At 47.2% G+C, this 21,583-nt stretch overlaps 1 protein-coding gene across 3 annotated transcripts in view; it reads left to right on the top strand.

Annotated features, from left to right (window-relative positions):
• The window catches only part of NUAK1 (NUAK family kinase 1), a 68,786-nt gene that overhangs the window by 40,461 nt on the left and 6,742 nt on the right, over positions 1 to 21,583 (top strand). For 2 of the 3 annotated variants that reach the window (XM_057740945.1, XM_057740947.1), the window contains 4 exons: positions 6,294 to 6,445; positions 9,007 to 9,072; positions 18,939 to 19,058; positions 20,850 to 20,982. In XM_057740945.1, the coding sequence (XP_057596928.1) occupies positions 6,294 to 6,445; positions 9,007 to 9,072; positions 18,939 to 19,058; positions 20,850 to 20,982 (471 nt within the window). Of the gene's footprint in view, positions 1 to 1,079; positions 1,177 to 6,293; positions 6,446 to 9,006; positions 9,073 to 18,938; positions 19,059 to 20,849; positions 20,983 to 21,583 lie in introns of all 3 variants that reach the window. The other variant, XM_057740946.1, reaches the window with a different exon arrangement.

Consider the following 21,583-nt stretch of genomic DNA (forward strand, 5'->3'; position numbering starts at 1 on the left):
AGAATTTTGACTGGTCCACTCTAGACCCTTGGCCTTTTGCTTAAAACCAACAGATGAGTCTTCTTCTCCTGAGGTTACATGTAAAGCAGAAAGAGAGCGTCCAGTTTTTATAAACCGCTTCCCACGGAACGTCCTATTCATTGATTCTCACCCTCTCCCTCCCCAAGCCCATTTTCTTCCTAAACGGCCTCGTATTTGGCTCTAAAATGGCCGTTGGATGGTTGAAATCCCAAGATCTCCTCACTCATCAGCGTTTCTCCCAGGCCAGGGCATTGTTTTTATCATACGCATTTTCTCAAGTTATACAAGTTGTGTTATTAACCCCGAGGGCAGCAGGAGGGAATGGTTAGGAGCTGGGTAATTAGCGTGGTTGTGAAAGCCAGACAATCAGAAGGCAGAACTGGACTGTCAAACTGAACATCTGATGAAATTCAGAATTAATTGGGAGAAGTAGCTGTTACTATAGCAACCAATTCCCACTCTCCCTTGAAATGGAAAATAAACAGAAAACAAGAAGAGGAATTCAAGTTGGTGTCTGGGAAGAATGCCCTTCTGTGGAACACTAGAAAGAAAAGGAGAGTGTCTGGGTTTTTTAGGATATGCCATGACAAGGGTAAAACCAGCTTGTGCAAACAGAACCCGAGGCATTTTTGATGGTTCGGTTCCACGCCTGTTTTTTTCTAGGAATCTCCTCAGACCCACTCAGGCTGCCTCACCCATCTTTCCATCTGATCATCTAGGTACTTAAAGTCTGTATCACACAGGTTAGCACTTATTTTAGAGGTACTAGTTTTATTCAACTAGATAGCAACTCCTTGAGATCAAAGACTATCTTAGGCTATCTCCTTTTACACATAGCAAAATGCTCAGATAAATGGTTCAGATAGGCTGATAAACAAGCATTTTCAGAAAAGGGAGTGCTGTTGGTTCTCTTTAATGACGGAGAATCTTTACTGTGTATTAGACAAGGAGAGTAAACCTATGCTGGAGGAGCGTGGTGGCGAGTCATGGCAAGAACGTACGCTTTCAAGTCACCCATGTTTGGGATCAAATCCTTTAACTCGTTATCTGCCCAACAGAAACGTATACAGAGGAGCATCAGAAGACACAAGAACGTTCATGGCGGCATGATTCGTAATGACCCTCACCTGGAAACAACCCAGATGTCTCTCACTGGTAGAGTGGATAAGTAACCATGATACACTCACAAATTGGAGTACTCTATAGCAACGAGGATGGACAATCTTTTCTTTTTAAAAAATGTGTTTTATTTATTTATTCATTTATTTGTTTATATATTTTTTGGCTGTGTCGGGTCTCCGTTGCTGCGTGCAGGCTTTCTCTAGTTGCGGTGAGCGGGGGCTACTCTTTGTTGTGGTGCACGGGCTTCTCATTCGGGTGGCTTCTCTTGTTGCGGGGCATGGGCTCTAGAGCACGTGGGTTTCAGGAGTTGCGGCACGTGGACTCAGTAGTTTTGGCTCACGGGCTCTAGAGCGCAGGCTCAGTAGCTGTGGCGCATGGGTTTAGTTGCTCTGCGGCATGTGGGATCTTCCCGGACCAGGGATTGAACCCGTGTACCCTGCAGGGGCAGGCAGATTCTCAACCAGTGCACCACCAGGGAAGTCCTGAGGATGGACAGTCTTTGATTACACGGAACAGCGTGGATTATTCTTACAGTTATAATGTTGAACAAATGAAGCCAGACACAGAAGAATATACTGTACACTGTGATTCCATTTTTAGAAAACTCAAAACCCAAAACTAATCTGTGATATTGGTTTACATACGTGTCCCTGGGGAGGTGGTTAGTGACCAGAGAGGGTGCCTGGGAGGCGCTGGCCATGTTGTGTCTCGGCTGAGCGCTGGTCCCCTATTTGTGAAGTAGGGATGATATTAACGTCTCATAGGATTGTTAGTATTGCATGTGACACTCCACGGCATGCAGTACTTGCTCAGTAAATGTTAACTATGGTGGTTATGAATCAGTCTTCTGGGGGAGGAGAGATCACTGCCTGGGGAGGCTCTTGGGGTGATGGGAGCCCTGTACTATCTTACGGCTCCAGGATCCCGGATGCCACCCTGTCCCTTGTTCCATCTGTTTATTGTCCTTGGCGATGTTTGGTCGTGTGTCTGCCGAGCTCCTTGTGGGCATTCAAGGCCTCCAAGTTTCATTCATAGTCTGTTTCTTCTTTCTCTTGCCGTAGTTCTGACACATGTCTGCCCTGGTGGTCCTGTTTATGGTGCTTCTGTTTCCTCCCCTCACTCATGTTGCCCCTTCTGCCAGGGTGGCCTTTCCTCCCCTTATCACGCCGGTAAGGTCTGCTTCCAGTATCCCTAGTGCCATGCACGTCGTTGGTGCTTTGTAAAGCTTTGTTGCTCTACTAAAAACCTGGGTCTGCACCACATGGACCTGGCCCCCGGGCTGCGGGCTGACTCAGGCTGAGCTCAGTTTCTATTCAGGGGTTTAATTTTCCTGGTAGGCTTGGCATGTCAAGGGCCATAGTTTTCCCTACCATTCTGGAGCCACCGGGCTTCTGGGTAAAACTGTCTGGCCAAGAGACACAGGCTTTCATTTTTCAGAAAGGAAACCCTTCCCAACTGGTGGAAAATAAGCTTTTGCTTAGTGACTAATAACATAAACACAGACAAGATTTCTGGGCTTATAAATAACCAGCTGTAAAAGTGCCCAAGGGAAGCAGCCCTTTCTGCCAGAAGAATGGCCGAGAGTGTTCCTATCACCTGGCTGATAGGGACCTCACCTCGGGCAAGGAGCCGTGGGCCGGGGGTGCGGAAGCCCGTCATTCTTCAGGACGAATTCCCAAGGCCTTGCTGCTTTATGTTATAAATCCTGGGCTATTCTGGAAAAATAATAGTTGATCTCTAAGGTTCTTCCTGCTCGAAAATCCTGTGATTCTGCGGCAGCCACAGCATGTTTTAAAGAGGGATGCCGGCAGGGAGAGGAAAGTCTTAGGGCTTCGTGTTGCCAGAGTTGCCTAAGAGGCAGATGAAGGAATTGTAAGAATAGCTCCCATTGACTGAGCAGTGGCCGGGGCACCGTGCTCAGGGCGCTAGGTCCGTGAGCTCACTGAATCCCCCGTTACCGTGTGAGGACGTCGTTAGCCTCACTCAACTGAAGAAGAGACTGAGGTTCAGAGGGGTTGATGTACATGGATGACAGTACAGGGGCTGAGAGGGTGGCCTGTGCAGTCAGACCGTGGGCCTAGGCCTCGTACTTGCTCTGTGGCCGTGGCAGTTATTAACCTCGCTCTACCTGGGCTTTCTCATTTGTAGAACCGGGATCCTCATAGGATCAAAGCCATATGATGTAATTCATGCAGAAGGCTATTGGCACGGCACCTGCACGTGGTAGGCCTTCAATACATGCTGCTGTTGTTAGGAAGGGCTCAGGAAGCTTCACCTGTAACATGGCCTCCCTGATGAATCATTGATGCTCCAAGTCGGGAACTGTTTGCATTTAGCTCATCTAGGGTTGCGCTCACGGCCTTGACCCTGAGACTCCAGCTGTTTCCTGCTGGTGGGGTCTCAGAGCCAGGCCTGGCCCTGTGGACAGTCCTCTTACCTGGCTGCCCACTGGCCCCGCCGCCAACAGTGAGGCTCTCGCCCCATTCATCCAGTATTTCCCAAAGTGGCTCCTGGTTAGTTCAGTAGGAATACCGCAGTGACCAAATCACCTTGCGAAACTCGGAGTTAGAGAAACCAGGTTCTCCAGGGATGATCCAGTATTAGCATTTTCCGGATATTTTACTTCTGTTTGACCATGGAACCCTGTTTGCCTCCAGAATGTCTTGTGGGACTAGAACTCCGTGAAACATGCATTTGGAACTGCTCCCCAGTCCCCTCCAGATGCAGTCAGCAGAGAGGCGAGAGTGAACACAGGAAGGGGATCATTCAGTAAGGGGTGGCTGGGGACGTGAGACAGGTGGACAGGATCAGGGTCTATTTGAGAAGTAGGACCAGCAGGACTTACTGATGGAGGATGTTTAGTAAAATGTTTGGCATATTGAATCATGTCAAACTGAATTGTGTTTATATCTCCTTGATACCAAGTTAGCCGGTTGGAAAGGGACGCATCTGGTCACTGAAACGGTCCTTTTGTCTGCATGCAGCCAGTGACTCACACCTTCTGATGGTCAGTGAAGGGACCAGTGGCTTTGGTATCCTTCAAGGACACATCTGACTTGCTGGGGGTGTAAGGCTCCTTGTTTATTTCCCTGTCAAAGTACTTTCCCTCTTCCTCCCCAACCTCCCCCCCCCCGCCCCCACTCGTTTTTAAAATTAGCAGACCCGCTGCCCTCTCCAGGGCCTATCACTCTGTCATTTTTAGAGGCTGAGCCATGCATCTTGAGGCAGCTTTTCCAGTTTCCAAAGTTTATTGTTAATGAAAAGTGCACAACAGGCTGAAACCCCTGGCAAGAGCCAAAGCTGCAGGGTACACTGAGGCCAGCAGACGCGGGAGCAGCCAGTTTTATCTGGCTGTTCCCTCTCTTCCTCCTCCCTGCCCTCCTCCTCCCTTCGTTTTATCAGAGAGGTTTGGCTGGACTTGAAGGAGCCAAAAAGGAACTGGAGGAGCCTGAGCTTCTAGCAGCCAGTGACAAGGTGTGGGAGGACAGGGGACCCAGGCTGGGGGCACGTTCCAGTTCACTGAGTGTGTCTGGCTCGGTACGAGGCCCTGGGGTCCAAAAGTATTGATACCAACAATAATAACTAACATTATTGAGTGTATGCCATAAATACATGTCTTGTTGTAATCATTTAACATACTTGATGTCAATAAATCCTCCCAACAATTCTAGGAGGTACTTATTGATATTAGTCACGTTTTACTGTTGACTAAAGTGAGGCACAGAGAGGGCAAGCAACTCCCTCAGAGTCACACAGCAAGTAAGAGGCAGGTCCAGGAATCTACTTAGGAGTGTCTGATTCTAAAACTACAGTTCTTCCTCTCTCCAAGTCCAGGCTCACAGTCCAGACAGAGGAAATAAATATGTAAATCAGCAAATATATCCACACAGTTTGAAAGTGCTGTGATGCAAGTATCCATTAGTATGGTGAGAGGTGGAAGGGAGGCAATGTGGACGCATATTTGAGTTCCTTCTTGACTGATGAGTTGGAGTGTCCCTGGCAGGGAAGACAGGTGGGAGTGAAGGCAGTGGGAAGAACCTGGAGGTGGGAAACAGCAGCGTGTGTGTGATTGTGAGAAACAGTGACCAGTCAGGCATTGGTGGGCACAGGGGGCCTGACAGGCAGTAGTAGAAGCTGACGAGATGGAGGGAGATAGGCAGGGGTCCTTCAGGGAAGGAGGGTCTCGGGTACCCTACAACGGTTTTTATACCACATCCCTTGGGGTGATAGATTTCGACACAATTGTTGTCTTTGCTCAAAGGACATTTTCTGTGAAAGCTCCAACTATGAAGCAGGTAGCTGAGGTGGAGCTGAGGACGTAGAGCGCGTCCTTCATGATCTCCCCTAACCTGCCCCAGTGGGCATCTGCCCGGAACTCCTAGGACACAGTAGAGCAGAGTTTGAGCATCACTACTAGAGAATATCAGGGCTGGGGAGAGAGAAGCATTTAGTGCCATGTAGTTATTTACTATAATGGTCCAGAATGTATTTATGAAGTTTTGAGTTCCCTCAGTTAATAAATATTAATTGAGCCCCTTTTCCAAAAGGCTTTGAGTGCGGGGATACGTCAGTGAAGGAAGTAGACCAGCCCTCATTTACATGCTCGTGGGGTAGAGAGAATAAATGCACAGACTAGATGTGTAATAGGGCTAAAAGGGGTCCACAGGACATGTAGGACCTGGTGGCCACGTGTGGAACTTTGGGTTTTAGTTTGAGTGAGATGGAAAGTCTGGAAGGTTTTGAGCAAAGAGGCAACAAGTTCAGCCACATATTTTGGGGTCTGGGTAGCTGGTCCATAACAGATGGTTAAAAAATGGTACTTGTGTTTGTTATTCCCCATCATCCCATCTGCAGGGAAGCAGTTCTGATGGGAGGGGCTTGTGAGAAACGAACCTGGCAAGGGGAGTCGTGGGGTCCTCAGAGGAGAGAGACACATTCCTTATAGCCTTACAGACATGAGTCCAGTAACAGCAGCGATGCTGTCGTTGCCCACCTGACTGGGAAACATGCCCATCTCCTCGTGACGTTGCTGGCCTGACTTGTTTGCACCCGTCCAGCGACATCTCCGTCGTCTCCTCTCGCGCTGTCTGTCGTCATCAGTGAGCTGGTCGGTTAAACAGGGTGTTTGTGTGTTGCTGTTGCCCCCGCAGTGTTCGAGAACAAAGATAAGATTGTGATCATCATGGAGTACGCCAGCAAAGGGGAGCTGTATGACTACATCAGCGAGCGGCGGCGCCTCAGCGAGAGGGAGACCAGACACTTCTTCCGGCAGATCGTCTCCGCCGTGCACTATTGTCACAAGGTACGGCCTGGCCCCGCCACAGCTTTGGCCACAGGCGGTTTTCATGGCAGCGCGTGAGTCTGTTCACATGATGAAGGTGGCGTCTGTTCATTGCAGTATATATGGAGAATTCGTAAACTAGAAAGAAGAAAGACATCATCACCCAGTATCCCAGAATCCAGGGATAGCCTGCTATCGCCATTTTTGTTTGTTTCTTTCCCACCTTCTTCCCCCAACTCTTCACATTTATTTTTCATTTAAACTTTAAATTTTGGATAATTTTAGATTTATAGCAGAGTTTCCAAGATAGTACAGAGAGTTCCCATGCACCTCGCACTCCGTTTATCCTGATGCTAACATCTTCTAGGACTATGGTACCTTTGTTAAAACGGAGACACCCACATTTGTATATTGCTATTAACAAAACTCTATAGAGTTTATTCAGATTTCACCAGTTTTTCCACCAGCGACCTTTCTCCCTTCCAGAGTACCACGTTGCATGTATGTTTACATTTCTGTCTTGCTCTTTCTCTTAGAATTTTAATCTAAACATTTTCCTATGTTACTAAAAAGTCTCTGTAATTGTTGTGATTGTTGGGCATTTAGGCTGGTTCTAATTTCTGTTATAAATAGTGATTGACATCTTTATTCATTAACCTTTTTTCTTTCATTTGAATACTTAGAGAAATTTCAGAAGTGGAATTAGTGGGCCATAGGTTCTGAGCTTTTCTATGGCCTGATTTCTTTTCCTTGCATAAGTTACACCCACAGAGGTTAGGTACACATGTACAATTTTATGGCAACACAACCAATGGGACGTGCTCTTAATCCAGCCAGTTTAGCTACCCTTGATCTCTGGAGGAGGGAATGAAGTACACAGATAATTCCAAGCCATACTTCAACCAATTATTACTTATCATTTTAGTCCTGATTTCCATCCCATTCATACTTTCCCCCAGAACTGTCACACCTGGAACCCTCCTGCACTTTGAGGACAGTAGTGGTGTGAATCCAACATGGCATCCAAAATAGAGTCAGCGCCTTTATTCAAATGATTGCAACATGGGGCCTTCTGGTTTGTTGAATATTCTGGTTAACTGAGAGCGACTCTGGAATGACCGTCTTCTAGTTACTTACAGTATAAAACCCTTAACCCATGTGGACATTATTTGGCTTCTCTCTGCTGACTCAAAAGGCACTGATGATTCAGATCACGCAGTTTTGTATTTTATCACCAGGCATCGTCATAAAGCACTACAGATCCTCTTTTCATTATTTGAAGTATGTGGAACTTGGAGGATTTTGTATGAATGGGACTTTAGTAGGCTCATGTCATCTTGTGAAAACTAGGAATGCAACAGTGTAAACCAAACTACTCCCAATACTTAAAACTAAATAAAAATCAGCTACCTTGCATTCCATATCTTTCCTCCAGGAAGCCTGGTTTGTGCATTTCTGAATTCAAAACACACCCCTGAAGGTTTGGGTTAGAAAGAGTGGTAGAAATACATATTTTCACCTCTCCAGTCAGTGTGTTTGGAGATTCTAGGAACTGTCAAATAGAAAGGAAAATAAGCAATAAAGTACCCGCTGTGAACATGCAGATTCTGAACTAAAGAAATCTTGAATGAAAGACAAAGAATTCCTAGCCAGTGGGTTTGCTTGGAAGGGCAGCTTCAGTTGCAAAGGTCCTTTGTGCTCAGTGATGTTGAGAATGTCCTCGCAGCTCCTATAGCTGGTTCCTCTTCCCCTGCTCACCCGCCCCCTTAAAAGATCATTGGGTTTTAAAAAGAATTGAGCAGGACAGTTGTTACTGCTGTCTAGACCAATGGCCTGTTGGTTAAGGACTTCTTTCACCCTTCAGCTGGCCGTCTGCTTGTCCCTGGGCTCAGCTGCCAGCCTTACCAGCATTTGCTTGCATGGAAAGGTCCCGCAGTATGGCAGTGGCCTGCTTTGGTCTCTTTGGCCTCTTCCACCTTCACCCTTCCCTCCCAGCAGAGAGGGTCTCCCAAACCTTCCCTCCTGGCTGCTTAGGAAATAACCCTCAGGAGTGCTTCTGTTATCTTCGGGACAGGTCTGCATGGTTTTCTGGGTCAGAACAGATTGAGCCAGGCGTTGGGGCGACAGGTAGACAGACAGACAAGCAAGGTCTGTGCACCCCACATTCTGAGTCCTCAGCAGAGAAATCTGCTGCTTCCCTGGGAATCACATCACAGACAGACAGTGTTTGCCACTGCCTGGGACTATATTGCTTTCACACAGTGGAATTACATTCCGACACAGAATCCCCCCGCTGTTTTACAGGCTCTGGGGGAGATGGATTCCAGTCATTTTTCCCTTAACCACACAGCAAGTGACTAATGCTGTCCTGTCGCTGGTGCTGGTCGCTGGCAGGGAGCTTCATGACAGTGAGAGGGGCCCTGAGGGATGGGGGAGAAGACCACCGGCGCTGGCGCATTTCTTTAATCTGTCAAAGATTTCTCTTTGCTCTCCCTCCTCACCCTCCTCCCTCCTCTCCCTCCTCCCTTTCTCTCTCATCCCAACTGCTCCCATTCAATTCCCTGCCTGTCTTCTCATTTCAGAATGGCGTGGTCCACCGCGACTTGAAGCTGGAAAATATACTGCTCGATGACAACGGTAATATTAAGGTAAAGCTCTTGCCTCATTGACTGACATGCTGGACCTGGGGATTGCAGCTGGCTGGGGGCTTAAACGCTGGCTCCATGCTGCAGCCTATGCGTAAGGCGGCCACTTCCTTCCCTGCAGGCAGGTGGGGAGAGTCCCTGGGTTTGAGCCCTCAGTTCATTTCCAACGGTTGAATTCATTCAACAAGCATTTATTGCTCTCCAGCGTTATGCCAGGCATCCTAAACGTTCACTAAAATACAGTCCCTGTCCTTGGGAAGCTCGTAGTCTGTAATTAGCACCATCAAAATACAATAACCTAGTGCCTTTGTATTTCATAGCATATGTGCCTGATATCACTTAAATTCAATCTTCACAACAGTCATGAGATACTGTTATTTATTATCATTTCACAGATAGGGAAGCTGAGGCATAGAGATGTTAAGTAACTTTCCCAAGATAACACAGTGGTGACTAGTGGCATTGGGGTTTGAACCCACGTCTCTCTGACCTACTGAGCCCAGATTCAAACCATTCTGCTGGATTTGCCCACAGGCCCCCAATTTTATTATCTGTCCCTGCCACTTCTCTGTCATTCCCACCCCCCCACCCCCCGCCTGTCTCCTACTCTCCCTTCCAACCCCCCCACCCTGCCGCCCTCCAGCCATGGAACTGGGAAGCCGACTGAAATGGTGGAGGTGGTTGCTTTTGGGAAAGAACATACCAGCAAGTGATGGGGTTGACTTTTATGGGGAGGATTATTGCTGGCTGCTGCCGGAGCTGGAGAAAGCTCTCCTGGCCGACAGGGTTCAAGTGCCTCCTGCAGAGCACTCTGAATGGCCTTTTGATCACGGATGCAAAATAAGCAAATATGGTTTCAAAATAAACAGAGCTCACCGCATGGGTTTCATTATGAAATGGCCTTAGTACTCCCAGCACCAGGGGTCCCTCTCATTGGCTGCTGGTGACGTTAGTGCCTCATCCCTGGTCCCCAGACCAAGCATGGGAATGACCTTGCATCATCCCTTTTTTTGTTGATGTTGCTCTCAGTTGAGGGAGTGCATCACCGGGAGACTGTTTCCTTGCTGGGATGGATGGAGTTGTCTTGGTGTTTGGATTCTGTTCACAGATCATGGTGTCGACCATTAGTCACCATCGTCCTTTGAGAGGCCCCTGGAAGCCACGTCTGGGTGACCCCTTGTTTTTTGTGAGTGGTTGACCGTGTTCACGTATTTCTCTGTAGTCCATAGAGTAAGGAGGAGACGGTTGGTCAAATTAGTCTTTCTAGGAACAGGAAGTGAAATCTCAGGGTCTCTCCATTTCTGGCAAAGTGGTTGGATTATTCTAGAAGGAGCAGTGGCTGCAGAGTTAGAAAATTCCATCCTGTGTGGTTTACTAGCTGCTTGACATTGGGAGAGCCACTTAACCCTTATGTCCTCAGCCATAAAATGGGGAAACGGTAATGCCCACAGGCTTGCTTCGAGGAGTGGACGAGATGTTCTGTGTTTAGCTTTATCTGAGCACTGTGCAGTGAGTCAAGGTTAAGAGCAGTGGCTTTGGAGTTGCACGGCCTGGGTTTGAAATGCAGCCCTGCCCCTTCTTAATGGCAGTGTTTTAGATTCATTCTTGATATATCTAAGCCTCAGTTTCCTCGTCCGTCTAGTAGGGATGCCAGCCCCTTTCTTTGGGGATGGTTGTTTGTTCATTTTTTAAAGGAATATTTGCTGAGCTGTTAACTATGTGTCAGGCCCTGTGCCCAGTCCTGGAGAGCCTATGACAAACGTGTGGATTTTAGACAATATATAGTCAAAGCATGTAGCACTTAACTCTTAATATCCAAAGCACCTGCTGACAAGATTGGCCGCCAGGGGAGGGAATTGAACAGGAAATCAGCTGCTCCGAAGGTGCCTGGGGCATGGTGGTCAGGCCACGGCTAGAAAATTGCATTCTGGTCTGAGGGGCACATTCTAAGGGTTGGTGTCATCCATCCTGGCAACTTTCTCTGCAGATTCTTCCTGCCACCTGCCCCCAGAGCTCTCAAAATGAAATGTGGTCTTTACAAGGCCTGGAATGTGAGCCTCTCACTTGGGGATCAGGTTCCGTGGCACAGCTTGACCTACGGTCCCATGATATAGTCCCAGATGTGATAAGGTACATAGCTTCCTGCAGAGTCATAGAATTCCCCAATGGAGGAGAAGAATGGTCAGCATTCTGAAAGCAATTGTGCTGGAGAACAATGGACAGGAGCCTGGGAGAAGGGCTCATTTGCATAAAGCAAAAGGGCAATGATGTTGGGGCTCCCAGGACCATGTGCTTCATCCAGGGTCCCTGACCATTATGTAGGGAAATGGCAGATATCTAGGACATTATAAAAATTAAGGCTTTGGTCCTTTTCCGTTAGAATTCTTAATCCTTAAGAATTTCTATTCCAGACATTTAGCGAGTAAAACACACACACACGCAAACCTTCCTTTTCTCTGACGTGATTCCTTCCTTCTGATTGTTCAAGGAATCTTACAAGGATCTGAGAATCCTAGAGCTTGAAAGAAGCTTGAGGATCATTTTCCAACCCCTTGTTTTAATGATTATGGCCCAAAGGCGAAGCGATATGCCCAAGGTCGTACACAGTGAATCAGTATGTCGTTGTGTCTTTGTTTCCTCGGAATGCAGCACATTGCTTTCACACAGTAGGTACTCTAAGCTGTTCGATTCTGGAGTGAAGGGATGACAGCCAGGATTAGAACTCACATGTTTGACTTCCAGGCAAATTCTCTTTTCATCATCTCACACCCACATCCAGGGTTTTTGAAAATGTGTTTCAGCTGCAATTGATCTGTCTTCCGGCTGCATGTGTTCAGCTCTTCTTGACTCAGCATTTTGCTGAAAACATATTTAGAAAGGGCACTTGCAGCAAAGGCAGGCAGACACATGGCCACGAGCTGGCTTGCATGTTCAAGAGAGCCCATGTCATCAGGGTCTGCACCGGGGGACCACTGACCCCGAAGGTCCATTACCAACCAGCGGAGTGTGAGCAGCGAGGTGCTTCTCAAAATGTGGGTCCATCTTCCGTATTTCGAGGGTGGAGGGTTTTGCCCAGAAAGCCTATAAAAATGTTACTGGTTGAAACTGGTCACTTGTTGCTGCAGTTTTGGTGTGAGCCGTGGCTCCTGTTGCTCTCCCTGTCTCTGCCTGATGTTGATTTGCAAAGAGCACATCTGGCGTTGGGAATTATTTATCTGGCCACCGCGCGAGGGTGTGGCTTCTAAAAATATTCGCACAGTCGGTCGGCAGAAAGAATGAGAGCAATGTGCTTCTTTGGGTTGCATTCCGTACTCTGCAGAGAAGCATGTCTACCAAAATAGACACCCAGCACAGCATTAATTTGCAATTAATAAAAAAGGGCCAGACTCACATCCCACTCTGGGAGAATGGAATGCTGACAATTCCCATAGATGGCTCCTGTAAAAAGTGCCTGACAGTGAGAAGAGGGCCAGGCACCAGGGTCAGCAGACCTCCACCAAGAGAGCGGGGAATTTGGTGAGCTCCCAGGGCTCCGTGTAGAGGGACATAGGGGAAATGGCCCATTGCCCCCGATGACAATGGAAACGCCCGCTGCTGAGGATAAGAGCAGCTTTGAATGGCTAGGGCCGAGACAAGATGGAAACCCCGAGGCTTAACAAGACCAAGAGGGGCAGCTCAGGGTACGCGGGCCTCTGGGCTTTGATGAGATGAATGTGAGGACGCTGCCTTCATGCGTTAATGAATCCTTTCGTTTGTTCATTTGTCCAGATTGTGAGTGTGTGTGTGTGTGTGTGTGTGTGTGTATCGATGAATGCCTGCATTCACTCTTCCATTCCTGCACTTATCCATTCAGCAAATTGAATATCTCCCATGAGCACTATTTATTCGACCACAAGAATTCACTAAGTTCCTACTGTGTACCTGGTGTGGTGCTGGATACTGGGAATTTAATAGTGAACCAGATGACCAGGTCCTTGTCTTCTTGGAGCTCAGAATCTAGCTGCTATTAAACCAGCAGTACTTATGAGCCATGAGAAGGTTACAGAGGTGAATGAGGAAGGTAAGATGCCTGCCCTAATGGCCTTAGAATTCCAGTTGGGGACATAAGCAGTAAACAAATAGTGTAATTCTCTGGTAGTGATGAAAATCCATGCAGGGTGCAGCTGGGGAATGGCAGGTGTTATTTTAGCTGGGGGGGCGGGCGGGCAGCCAGAGAAGGCCTCTTGCATAGGACACAACTCCTCAAATCCACCAGGCTTTCTGGCCTTTGCACACACAGTTCTCTGTGCCTGGAATGCTCTTCCTACTACTCTTTGCCTACCCCTCCTTAGAGGCTCATCTAGAAGGCCTCTTCTTCCAGGAAGCCTTCCCTGATCCTCATCTCTTAGCAGGGCCAGGTGGCTCTGCTGTGTGTGTCATAGCCCCTTCATAACCTGTTGTGGAAGTGCTGAGCAGGAAGTGGTGGCTCTAAACTATGGACAGAATCATGAAGCCTTTGCTGAGACTGTGGCAACTGAATGGGGTTTTGAAGGATGGCTAGGAGTTTGATAGAAAGGAATGTGAGGATGGCCTCTCAAGGGGAAGGAGCAGCAAGCACAGGAACAGGGCAGGGCATGGAGGGTAGACAAGGAAACTAACCTTTTTTGAGCCTCTGCTAGAAGCCAGAATCCTGTGACAAACCTTCCACGCACCTTATTTCATTTGGTTCTCAGAATGCCTCCACTGGGATGGGTCTGACTATGCCCGTTTTACAGATGAGGAAGCTCCTGCAGCTAATAAGCAATGGGGCTGGCCACAAACCTGAGGCTATTTGACTCCAAAGACCAGGACCAGGCACTTAATAAATTCTCTACTGTTCCCACCCACGTTTGCCCTAAATCCAACAGGGCACCCTCACCCTCACAGGGTAAGGCCACTTCTTTTGTCCTTGCGTCAGCTGGCCTTTCTTTGTGTGTAGGCAGCCTGCAGACAGCTGTCCGTGGGGGAGACTCTCCAAGTGCTGATGGCCAGGCTGCCCGAGTCACCGTGGCCAGAGCAGCCATGTGGGGACACCTGGGTTGACCGTGTAGTGAGCTGGGTGATTGCACATTTGCGTCCCCTGAAGGGCTGCTTCTGGGGCTTCTTGGAGGTGCCTTAGTGAAGAGCTTCCCCAATCACTGGGGTCCGTCGTTTCCTGTCTCTCTCAAGAGGAGCTGCGACCTTAGATCCAAAGTTGCAAACCAGCCCCACTCACTTCTGCTCACCATGTCACTCCCTGCCTTCACTTCCTGACAGCTCGAGCGAGGAGGTCACGGGAAGAGCCAGAGCAGTGGACCCCAGGGCCTAACAGAGCTATGGAGTGTGTCTTCCTGGAGAGTGACACAGAAAGCCCGTTTCCTCCTCTGCCACCTGGGAGCAATCATTCCCCTTTATGTGGAGCTTTACAGGCAGCGCAGCTCTTCATCCACACCTCAGGCCAGGCACTTTCCTGCCCTGGGCCTCAGCTTCCTCATCTGCAAAATGGGGGCAACAGTGGAACCCTGCTCCTAGGGTTGGTGTGAGGATTTAATATATGTAGTGCTCACAAAATAACGACTGGCATGTAGCAATGCTGCTGTTGTTATCTCATTTAATCTGATTTTGCTTTTCATAACACCTTGTGGTTGGTGCTATAGCAATTGTCTTTTCCAACAAAGGAAACTGAGACTCAGGTGAGAGTAGTAATTGTTAACTGACTGAAGGCCCACTATGTATAAGGAATGGTTTAAGGCACTTTGCATGTATCAATTCACTTGATTTCATATCAGCCCCATGAGGTAGGTTACTTTATAATCATCACTCCCCCCTTCTACAGTTAAAGGAACCCAGATTCGGAGTGACTGACGAATCCCCCGGCGATCTTGTGGCAATGCAGACGGTGACTCAGTAGGTCTGGGGTGGGGCTCCCAGCTGGTGCTGATGTTGCTGGTCTAGCTGGTAGGAGGTGAGGCTGGGATTTGAACTCAGACACTCACACCCAGCATCCCTTACTGTTCCCGTCGTACAGTGCAGCCTCTCATGCCGGACACGCCTATTTCGGGAATGGATGAGAATCATTCCTCTTGGCTCTGTGGTGGGCCCCGGCTCTGAGCAGGCAATTAAGTAAACCAAACCATCAGCATTATCCTAACGGCTGTAGTTTACAGAGTTGGCTGGTACCAAGACTATTTCAGGGGCTTTACACGCACGTCTTCAACCCTCAGAACAGCTTTAGAGGTGGGTTCTATTATTATTCCCATTTTGCTGGTGAGGAAATTGGTGGCAGTTCCCACCCATCCCTAACAGTGTCAAGTCCATGGTTAGCCCCAGGTGCTTCTGGCTCCACAACCTCTGATCTGTCCAGCGCACTTTCTCTTAGACCTGGCAAGTGACTGTCAGCCTGTTGCTCATATTATCATCAACAGTAGCATCCTTTCCCAGCGGTTAATCATCAGCCAGCTGATCCTTCCTTTTTCGTTGGATGAGCTTGCAGGGATTATTCACAGTGATCTGAGGTTAATCCCCTTTTAAAAAATGGTGGTAAAATATATGTAACATAAAGCTTACCATTTTTAGGTTTTCAGTTCAGTGGCATGAAGTACCTTAGCAACCATCACCACCATCCATCTCCAGAACTTTTGCATCTTCCCAAATGGAAACTCTATGCCCATTCCACACTGACTCCCCATTCCCCCCTCCCTCAGCCCCTGGCAACTACCCTACCTTCTATCTTGATGAACTTGACTCCGCCAAGTGCCTCACATAAGTGGAATTATGTAATATTTATCTGTTTGTGTCTGGTTTGTTTCACGTAGCATAGTGTCTTCAAGGTTCATCCATGTTGTAGTGAGGTTAATTCTCTGGAAATGTGAATAATCGCTTCCCAGTTTGTCGTCCTAACTCAGATTTTCATCCAGCAGGGCACACCTCTAGAAAGGCTTGAAAACAACAAAAACTCCAGAAGTGAAGGACATGAGTGTTGACGTCCTTTTGAGGACAGAGGGTGGTTCAGAACAGGGCAGGGCAATAGTCCATCACCAGCAAAAACGCAAAGTGGTAATCACCTTTCTCTAAAGGTTACCCGTGTGTCAGCAAAATACAGCTTTGAGAGCAAACCTGGATGCCTCCTTGGTGGAGAGTCACCCTAGATACACAACTGATGTTCTTTTACAGAGAATCATGCAGAACCCAATATTCACGTAGCTGTTCTGTCTCTTACCTTCAGCAGAGCTTCTTAAGTTCTCTGACCTTTCGTTGCTTCACTTACAAAGGAGCAGGATTAGTTCACCGCTTATGACTCTTCCAGGGTGGAAACATTTCTGGGATTCTTTTTTGTTTGTTTGTTTGTTTTCTTATGTTTAAAATCATCATTTCCCAAATTTCCCAAATGTCTTTTCTTTCATTCTCTTCATGGATTTTGCCTTTTCCTAGTATCTTCTGTGCTGTTTCACTTTAATATTTTTAATTACTTCAGTTCACTTAAGAAAATCATACATAGTTGAAAAAGAAACATTTACATGATTACCTCCAGTGGAAAACCAGTATTGTTTGGAGAATTGAAGCTAATAAAAGTTACCCAGGTGAATTTAAAGGTGGCACACGTATTTGAGCTACTGTTTAAATGCTTAAAGTAGTAACTGGCACATACTTTATATCATTTAATTTTCACCGTGACACCATGGATACTATTCCTATTCCTACCTCCATTTTACGGACGGGAAATTGAAGCTTTGAGAAGTTTTATAGCCAGTGGCCATTTCCCGTCTTATAGTTGATATAAGCTCCATATGGTGTGGAATCATAGAGCTGCAGCCCAAGTTTAGTGGCCCAAGGGTGGAGAACTGTGTGTGTGTGTGTGTGTGTGTGTGTGTTGATTAATATTGCTTTTCCGCTGAAGTGCCAAGAACATGGGCTAATCTAGATTTCTATTAATCTTATGTCAGCGGCAATGACAGTTTAACTGGGAGACACTAATAAACATTGGTCTGTGAGAATGAGAGTGGGCTGTAACATAAACACACTTCTCAGAAGGGCTACAAAGAAAGCAAGGATGCCCAGACTTGAGCACTCCTGGTGTGCCCGTGGGGATTTGCCCGTGGAGGTGGCAGGTGCCTCTCATGTGTGTGTGTGCGTGTGTGTGGAAGCTCACACGGTACCCCAGATGCTGCCGGTGTTCAGTGTTGTGTCGATTCCACCTTAGCTGACTTCTCGGGATGTTCCAGGGCCGCAGCCGGTCCCTTCCTCTCCTGATTGACAGGTCACACTTCATAAAGCCTCCAGCCAACTTCGTGCGAGCCAGTCAGGGGCCTTGATAAGAAAGTGGAATTCAGGGCAATTAAGTGCAATCTGAGCCCCGAGAATGCGTTTTCCGAGGGTGGTTGCGCGCCAGCTGCTTTCAGTGCCATTCCGTTCGTTCAGTGGTGACGTGTAGAAAATAGGCTTCTTCTGGGCGCAGCATTCAGAACAGAGGCTCTGCTGGGCTGTATGTGAATCTCTCATCCTGCCTGTGAGCCTGAAGTGGAAGGCGGGTTGGGGAAGGGCAGCAGTCCGCAGAGGCTCAGCGTGGAAGGCTGGCTTAGACAGGGTGAGATTGGCAGGTTACCCAGGGCCGGCGCTGGGCAGAGGTTTGAACCCCTAGAGACAGCCGGTTTACACGGTCGCTTGCTAGTTAGCGCTCCTGAGACGAACCACCTACTTTCCCTAAAGCTCAGTTTCCTTATCTGTTAAGTGGGTTTTTAAAAAATTGTGATAAAGTATCCATAACATAAAATTTACCACTTTAACCATTTTTAGACGTACCGTTCAGTAGCATGAAATACATTCACGTCATTGTGTAAATGGGATTTTAGATAGGATTAGATTAGAGAGTGTAAGGTGCTTAGAACTGTGCCTGATAATTGGAGGTTGTTCAGTAAGTGGTAACTAAGTTTTTTATTATTTTTTTTGTATTATCTACAAATTATCTTGTGCTTTTCACAATATAATGCCTATTCTGGTGACAGACGTTTCTTGGGTGAGGGCAGGTGCTAAGCAGCGGAGGATACAGAGATGAGGGGCATTCAGCCTAGTAGGCAAGGTGAACTTGTATATGTATAACATATATGTATATACATATGTACATACATATATAAGTACATATGTAATATATGTTACATGAATGTATGTGCATTCATGGTCTCACCTTGATTAATTTTTTTTTTTATCATTTTTCACAGTAATCTTGTGATCTAGAAGAGGATAGGGATCATGGCTTTCCATTTTTCTGGTGGGTACACTGAGGCTCAGAGTAGCTAAGTGATCTGCTTCATGTCACGCAGATGGCTCGTGGCAGGGTTTGGGCTGCAATGTGATGACTCAGAACCTGGTGCTCCTGGTGCATTTCATCTAGGGTCCCAAGGTGGGCAAAATACAGTTCCGATCAGTGCGTAGGTCTGTAAATGGTGGTGATGTGCAGGGCACAGGTAGGTACGTACACTACTGCAGGTGGATGCAGGGAAATTGTAGGAAGGCCACAGGCAGATGGGGCCCACCGTTATAGTTATGCACTTTAGTGTTTATCAGAAACATCAAACGTGATTCTGTGGGTATTTCTCAGGGCAAGTCTCTACTGATGTGCAAACAGAGTCCTTGCAAGGAGTGATTTTAAGTGATAGAGCGTGCAGTGGGTGCCAAGGACAGCAGTCAGGAGTAGCTGGCCCAGTTGTGCCGACTGGTCCTTCCACGAAAGCTCATGGCTGGAGAGAAAAGGGTGACCCAGCTGGTGGACCCGCCCAGGGGCACGTCAGCTGCTCTCGTCCGGGTGTGTGAGCTGAGCCAATGCAGACATGGACTGCAGTGCTAACAGGCTCCCTGGGTCTCGCTCCTCTTTGTAGATTGCCGACTTTGGGCTTTCCAACCTGTACCAGAAGGACAAGTTCTTGCAAACATTTTGCGGGAGTCCACTCTACGCCTCTCCTGAAATTGTCAACGGGAGGCCTTACCGAGGGCCGGAGGTGAGCAGCTTGCCTGGTGTGTATGGCTGGGGGTTGAGGAGCGAAAAAAACTGAACCTAGGAATACTTAAAAAAAAAAACAACCCATAAAAGCAAGCAAACAAAAACCTTTTCCTTATATGATTATAAAAGCCATAATATATACACCTGGGAGAAAAATCCAGAAAAGCCCAAAAGAGAAAATAAAGTTGCCCATAATCTCCCCTCGAGAGATAACCACTTAATATTTATGCGACTTTTTCTTGGGCTTTTTTGCCCCAGTGTAGATCTTGTATTTCAAATAATTGAGATCACTATGTATGTGTATATCTCACCTTTTGTTGTTAACTGTATTGTGACATAAATACATAAAATACACAAAATTGTATTGTAACATTTTCTGAATTCGTTATTAAAAACACGGTTTTTAATGATGACAGTGTTTTATTGTATGAATATATGGTAATTTAGTTAATCACTTCCCTAGATTTAGACAGATTGTTTTCAGTTTTTCCCTGTTAGAACAGACAAAACAGAAAGCAAACAGCCTCACTCTGTAGTGAATCTTTTGCATGTATTTTTGACAGCATGGATTTTTGATCAAGGGAATACATTTTAATTGCATCCTCTGATTCATGAGAAATGCATTTCTCTATATGCCTAAAGTATATGTATGTGAAAATGTCATTTTGAAAATGGGTGAGTTGTGACTGATTATTCATTTTTAAAAAGATAATTCTGTTTACAGAGAGATTCATCTGTTCAGGATCCTTTAAATAGCAGCCATTCAGTGGGTTGAAATGTTTCCTTCCAAATATTTATCCGTTTGAGAGTTTGGGGCAGGGCTAGAGGGTAAAGAGACAGATGCCAAGAGCCTCCATCAATTGCAGTGACGAGAAAGTCTTTCTAAAATAAGAATGGAAGGGAGGAGCCGAAGGTCCAATTTACAAAATTACAGAAACTCGACACTGTAAATTTATCACAGATAATGAATGCTGCTTTGATCCTTGATGATCTGTTTCCGAGGTTACAAGCTGGCAGCCTGTAATCTGGCCAGCAGGCGTGCTTTATTTGGCCACGTTAGTCTTTCTAAAAAAAGTGAACAAACATTTAATAAATGGGAGATTTCACATAAAAGTCTGTTTTCTGACTTCTCTTGAAAAAACCAAAGGATCTAGCAGTGCTGCACCTATATTACTATGTGACAGCAACTAGCCAGAGGAGGCTGCCTTCGTAAGATGGGTGAATGCCCTCTACAGTTTGTCTTCAGACCAACACTCCACATGGTACCCCACCTTCTTTCTTGCTTTGTTCATGTTTGTTGTATGCCTGGCTCTTGTAAGCATTTGAATTTGCAACCTCTGATCCATTTGAAGAAGGTGCAGGATTCCTGGATTAGGAGTCAAGAGCCCCGTGTCCCAGTCTTACCTCCATCACTGGGATGGGGGGCCTCTGGAGAAACCATTTAACTTCCTTGGGCCTCAGTATTCTCATCTGTCAAACGGGGCTGAAGATAATCTGGGGCCCTACCTGTTTCACAACATTATAGTGAGGATCAAAGAATATCATCTATTCAAGAAAGTTCTCCTATGGGCTGGGACCACTGGTCTTGGTTTGAAACGAAAAGGTCAGGCTCTGAAGCAGGCCCCAGGTGCACTGCATATCAGATGTCAGGCTGTGGTGGGAACCTGTCTGCCAGGTGCTAAATTCCATTCCTGGGGTCGTTGGGGGTGACTGCTCCTGGTCTATGATACTAATGGTTTGGAAGGGAATCTGCTTCCCAGCTCTTATATGTCCTGTCTCTCTGCTCCAGGTGGACAGCTGGGCCCTGGGTGTGTTGCTTTACACTCTCGTTTATGGAACAATGCCCTTTGATGGTTTCGATCACAAAAACCTCATTCGGCAGATCAGCAGTGGAGAGTACCGGGAGCCCACACAGCCCTCAGGTGGGTGTCCGCGGAGGGTCAGCCGTCGAGCTGGCAGAGCCCAGCCCACCTGCACAGCTCACACTTTCCCTCTTTTTTCTCCCTGATCTTTGCCTCTGGCAGAGCTGGCTTATTAGGCCACTTTCCCCAAACCTTCCCACCGTGATGTTTCCAGAACAGTTGTTCTGCTCGGCAGGCTGGGAGTCCTGTTTGCTTGTTGTGTGAACTTGGATAAGGCCCTTACCCTGTTTAGATTCTGTTTTTTCACTATAAATTCACATTTTGGAAAAGGTATTACGTGAAGTCCCTTCCAGTCCACGTAGACATAAAACCCCTTCACTAGCCTGCTCTTTTTCACACCTTGCCCCGGCTGGGGTTATGGTGGGCACTGTTTCATTACCTGTTGCTGTGGAACAAGTCTATCCCATCCCCCTCCCACCCCCAAACAAACTCAGCCGTTTAAACAACATTTATTAGCCATATCTCTTGATTCCCTGGATTGACTAGAGCTCTTGCGGCTTTTCTTGGGGTTTCTCCTATGGTTGTAGTCAGATGGAAGCCTGAGTTGGGCCGATTCTGGGGACACCTCTGGGCCCCATTGTGGGGCTCTCTCCCCATGAGC

Source organism: Hippopotamus amphibius, chromosome 7 (assembly GCF_030028045.1).
Source record: "Hippopotamus amphibius kiboko isolate mHipAmp2 chromosome 7, mHipAmp2.hap2, whole genome shotgun sequence".
NCBI lineage: Eukaryota > Metazoa > Chordata > Mammalia > Artiodactyla > Hippopotamidae > Hippopotamus > Hippopotamus amphibius.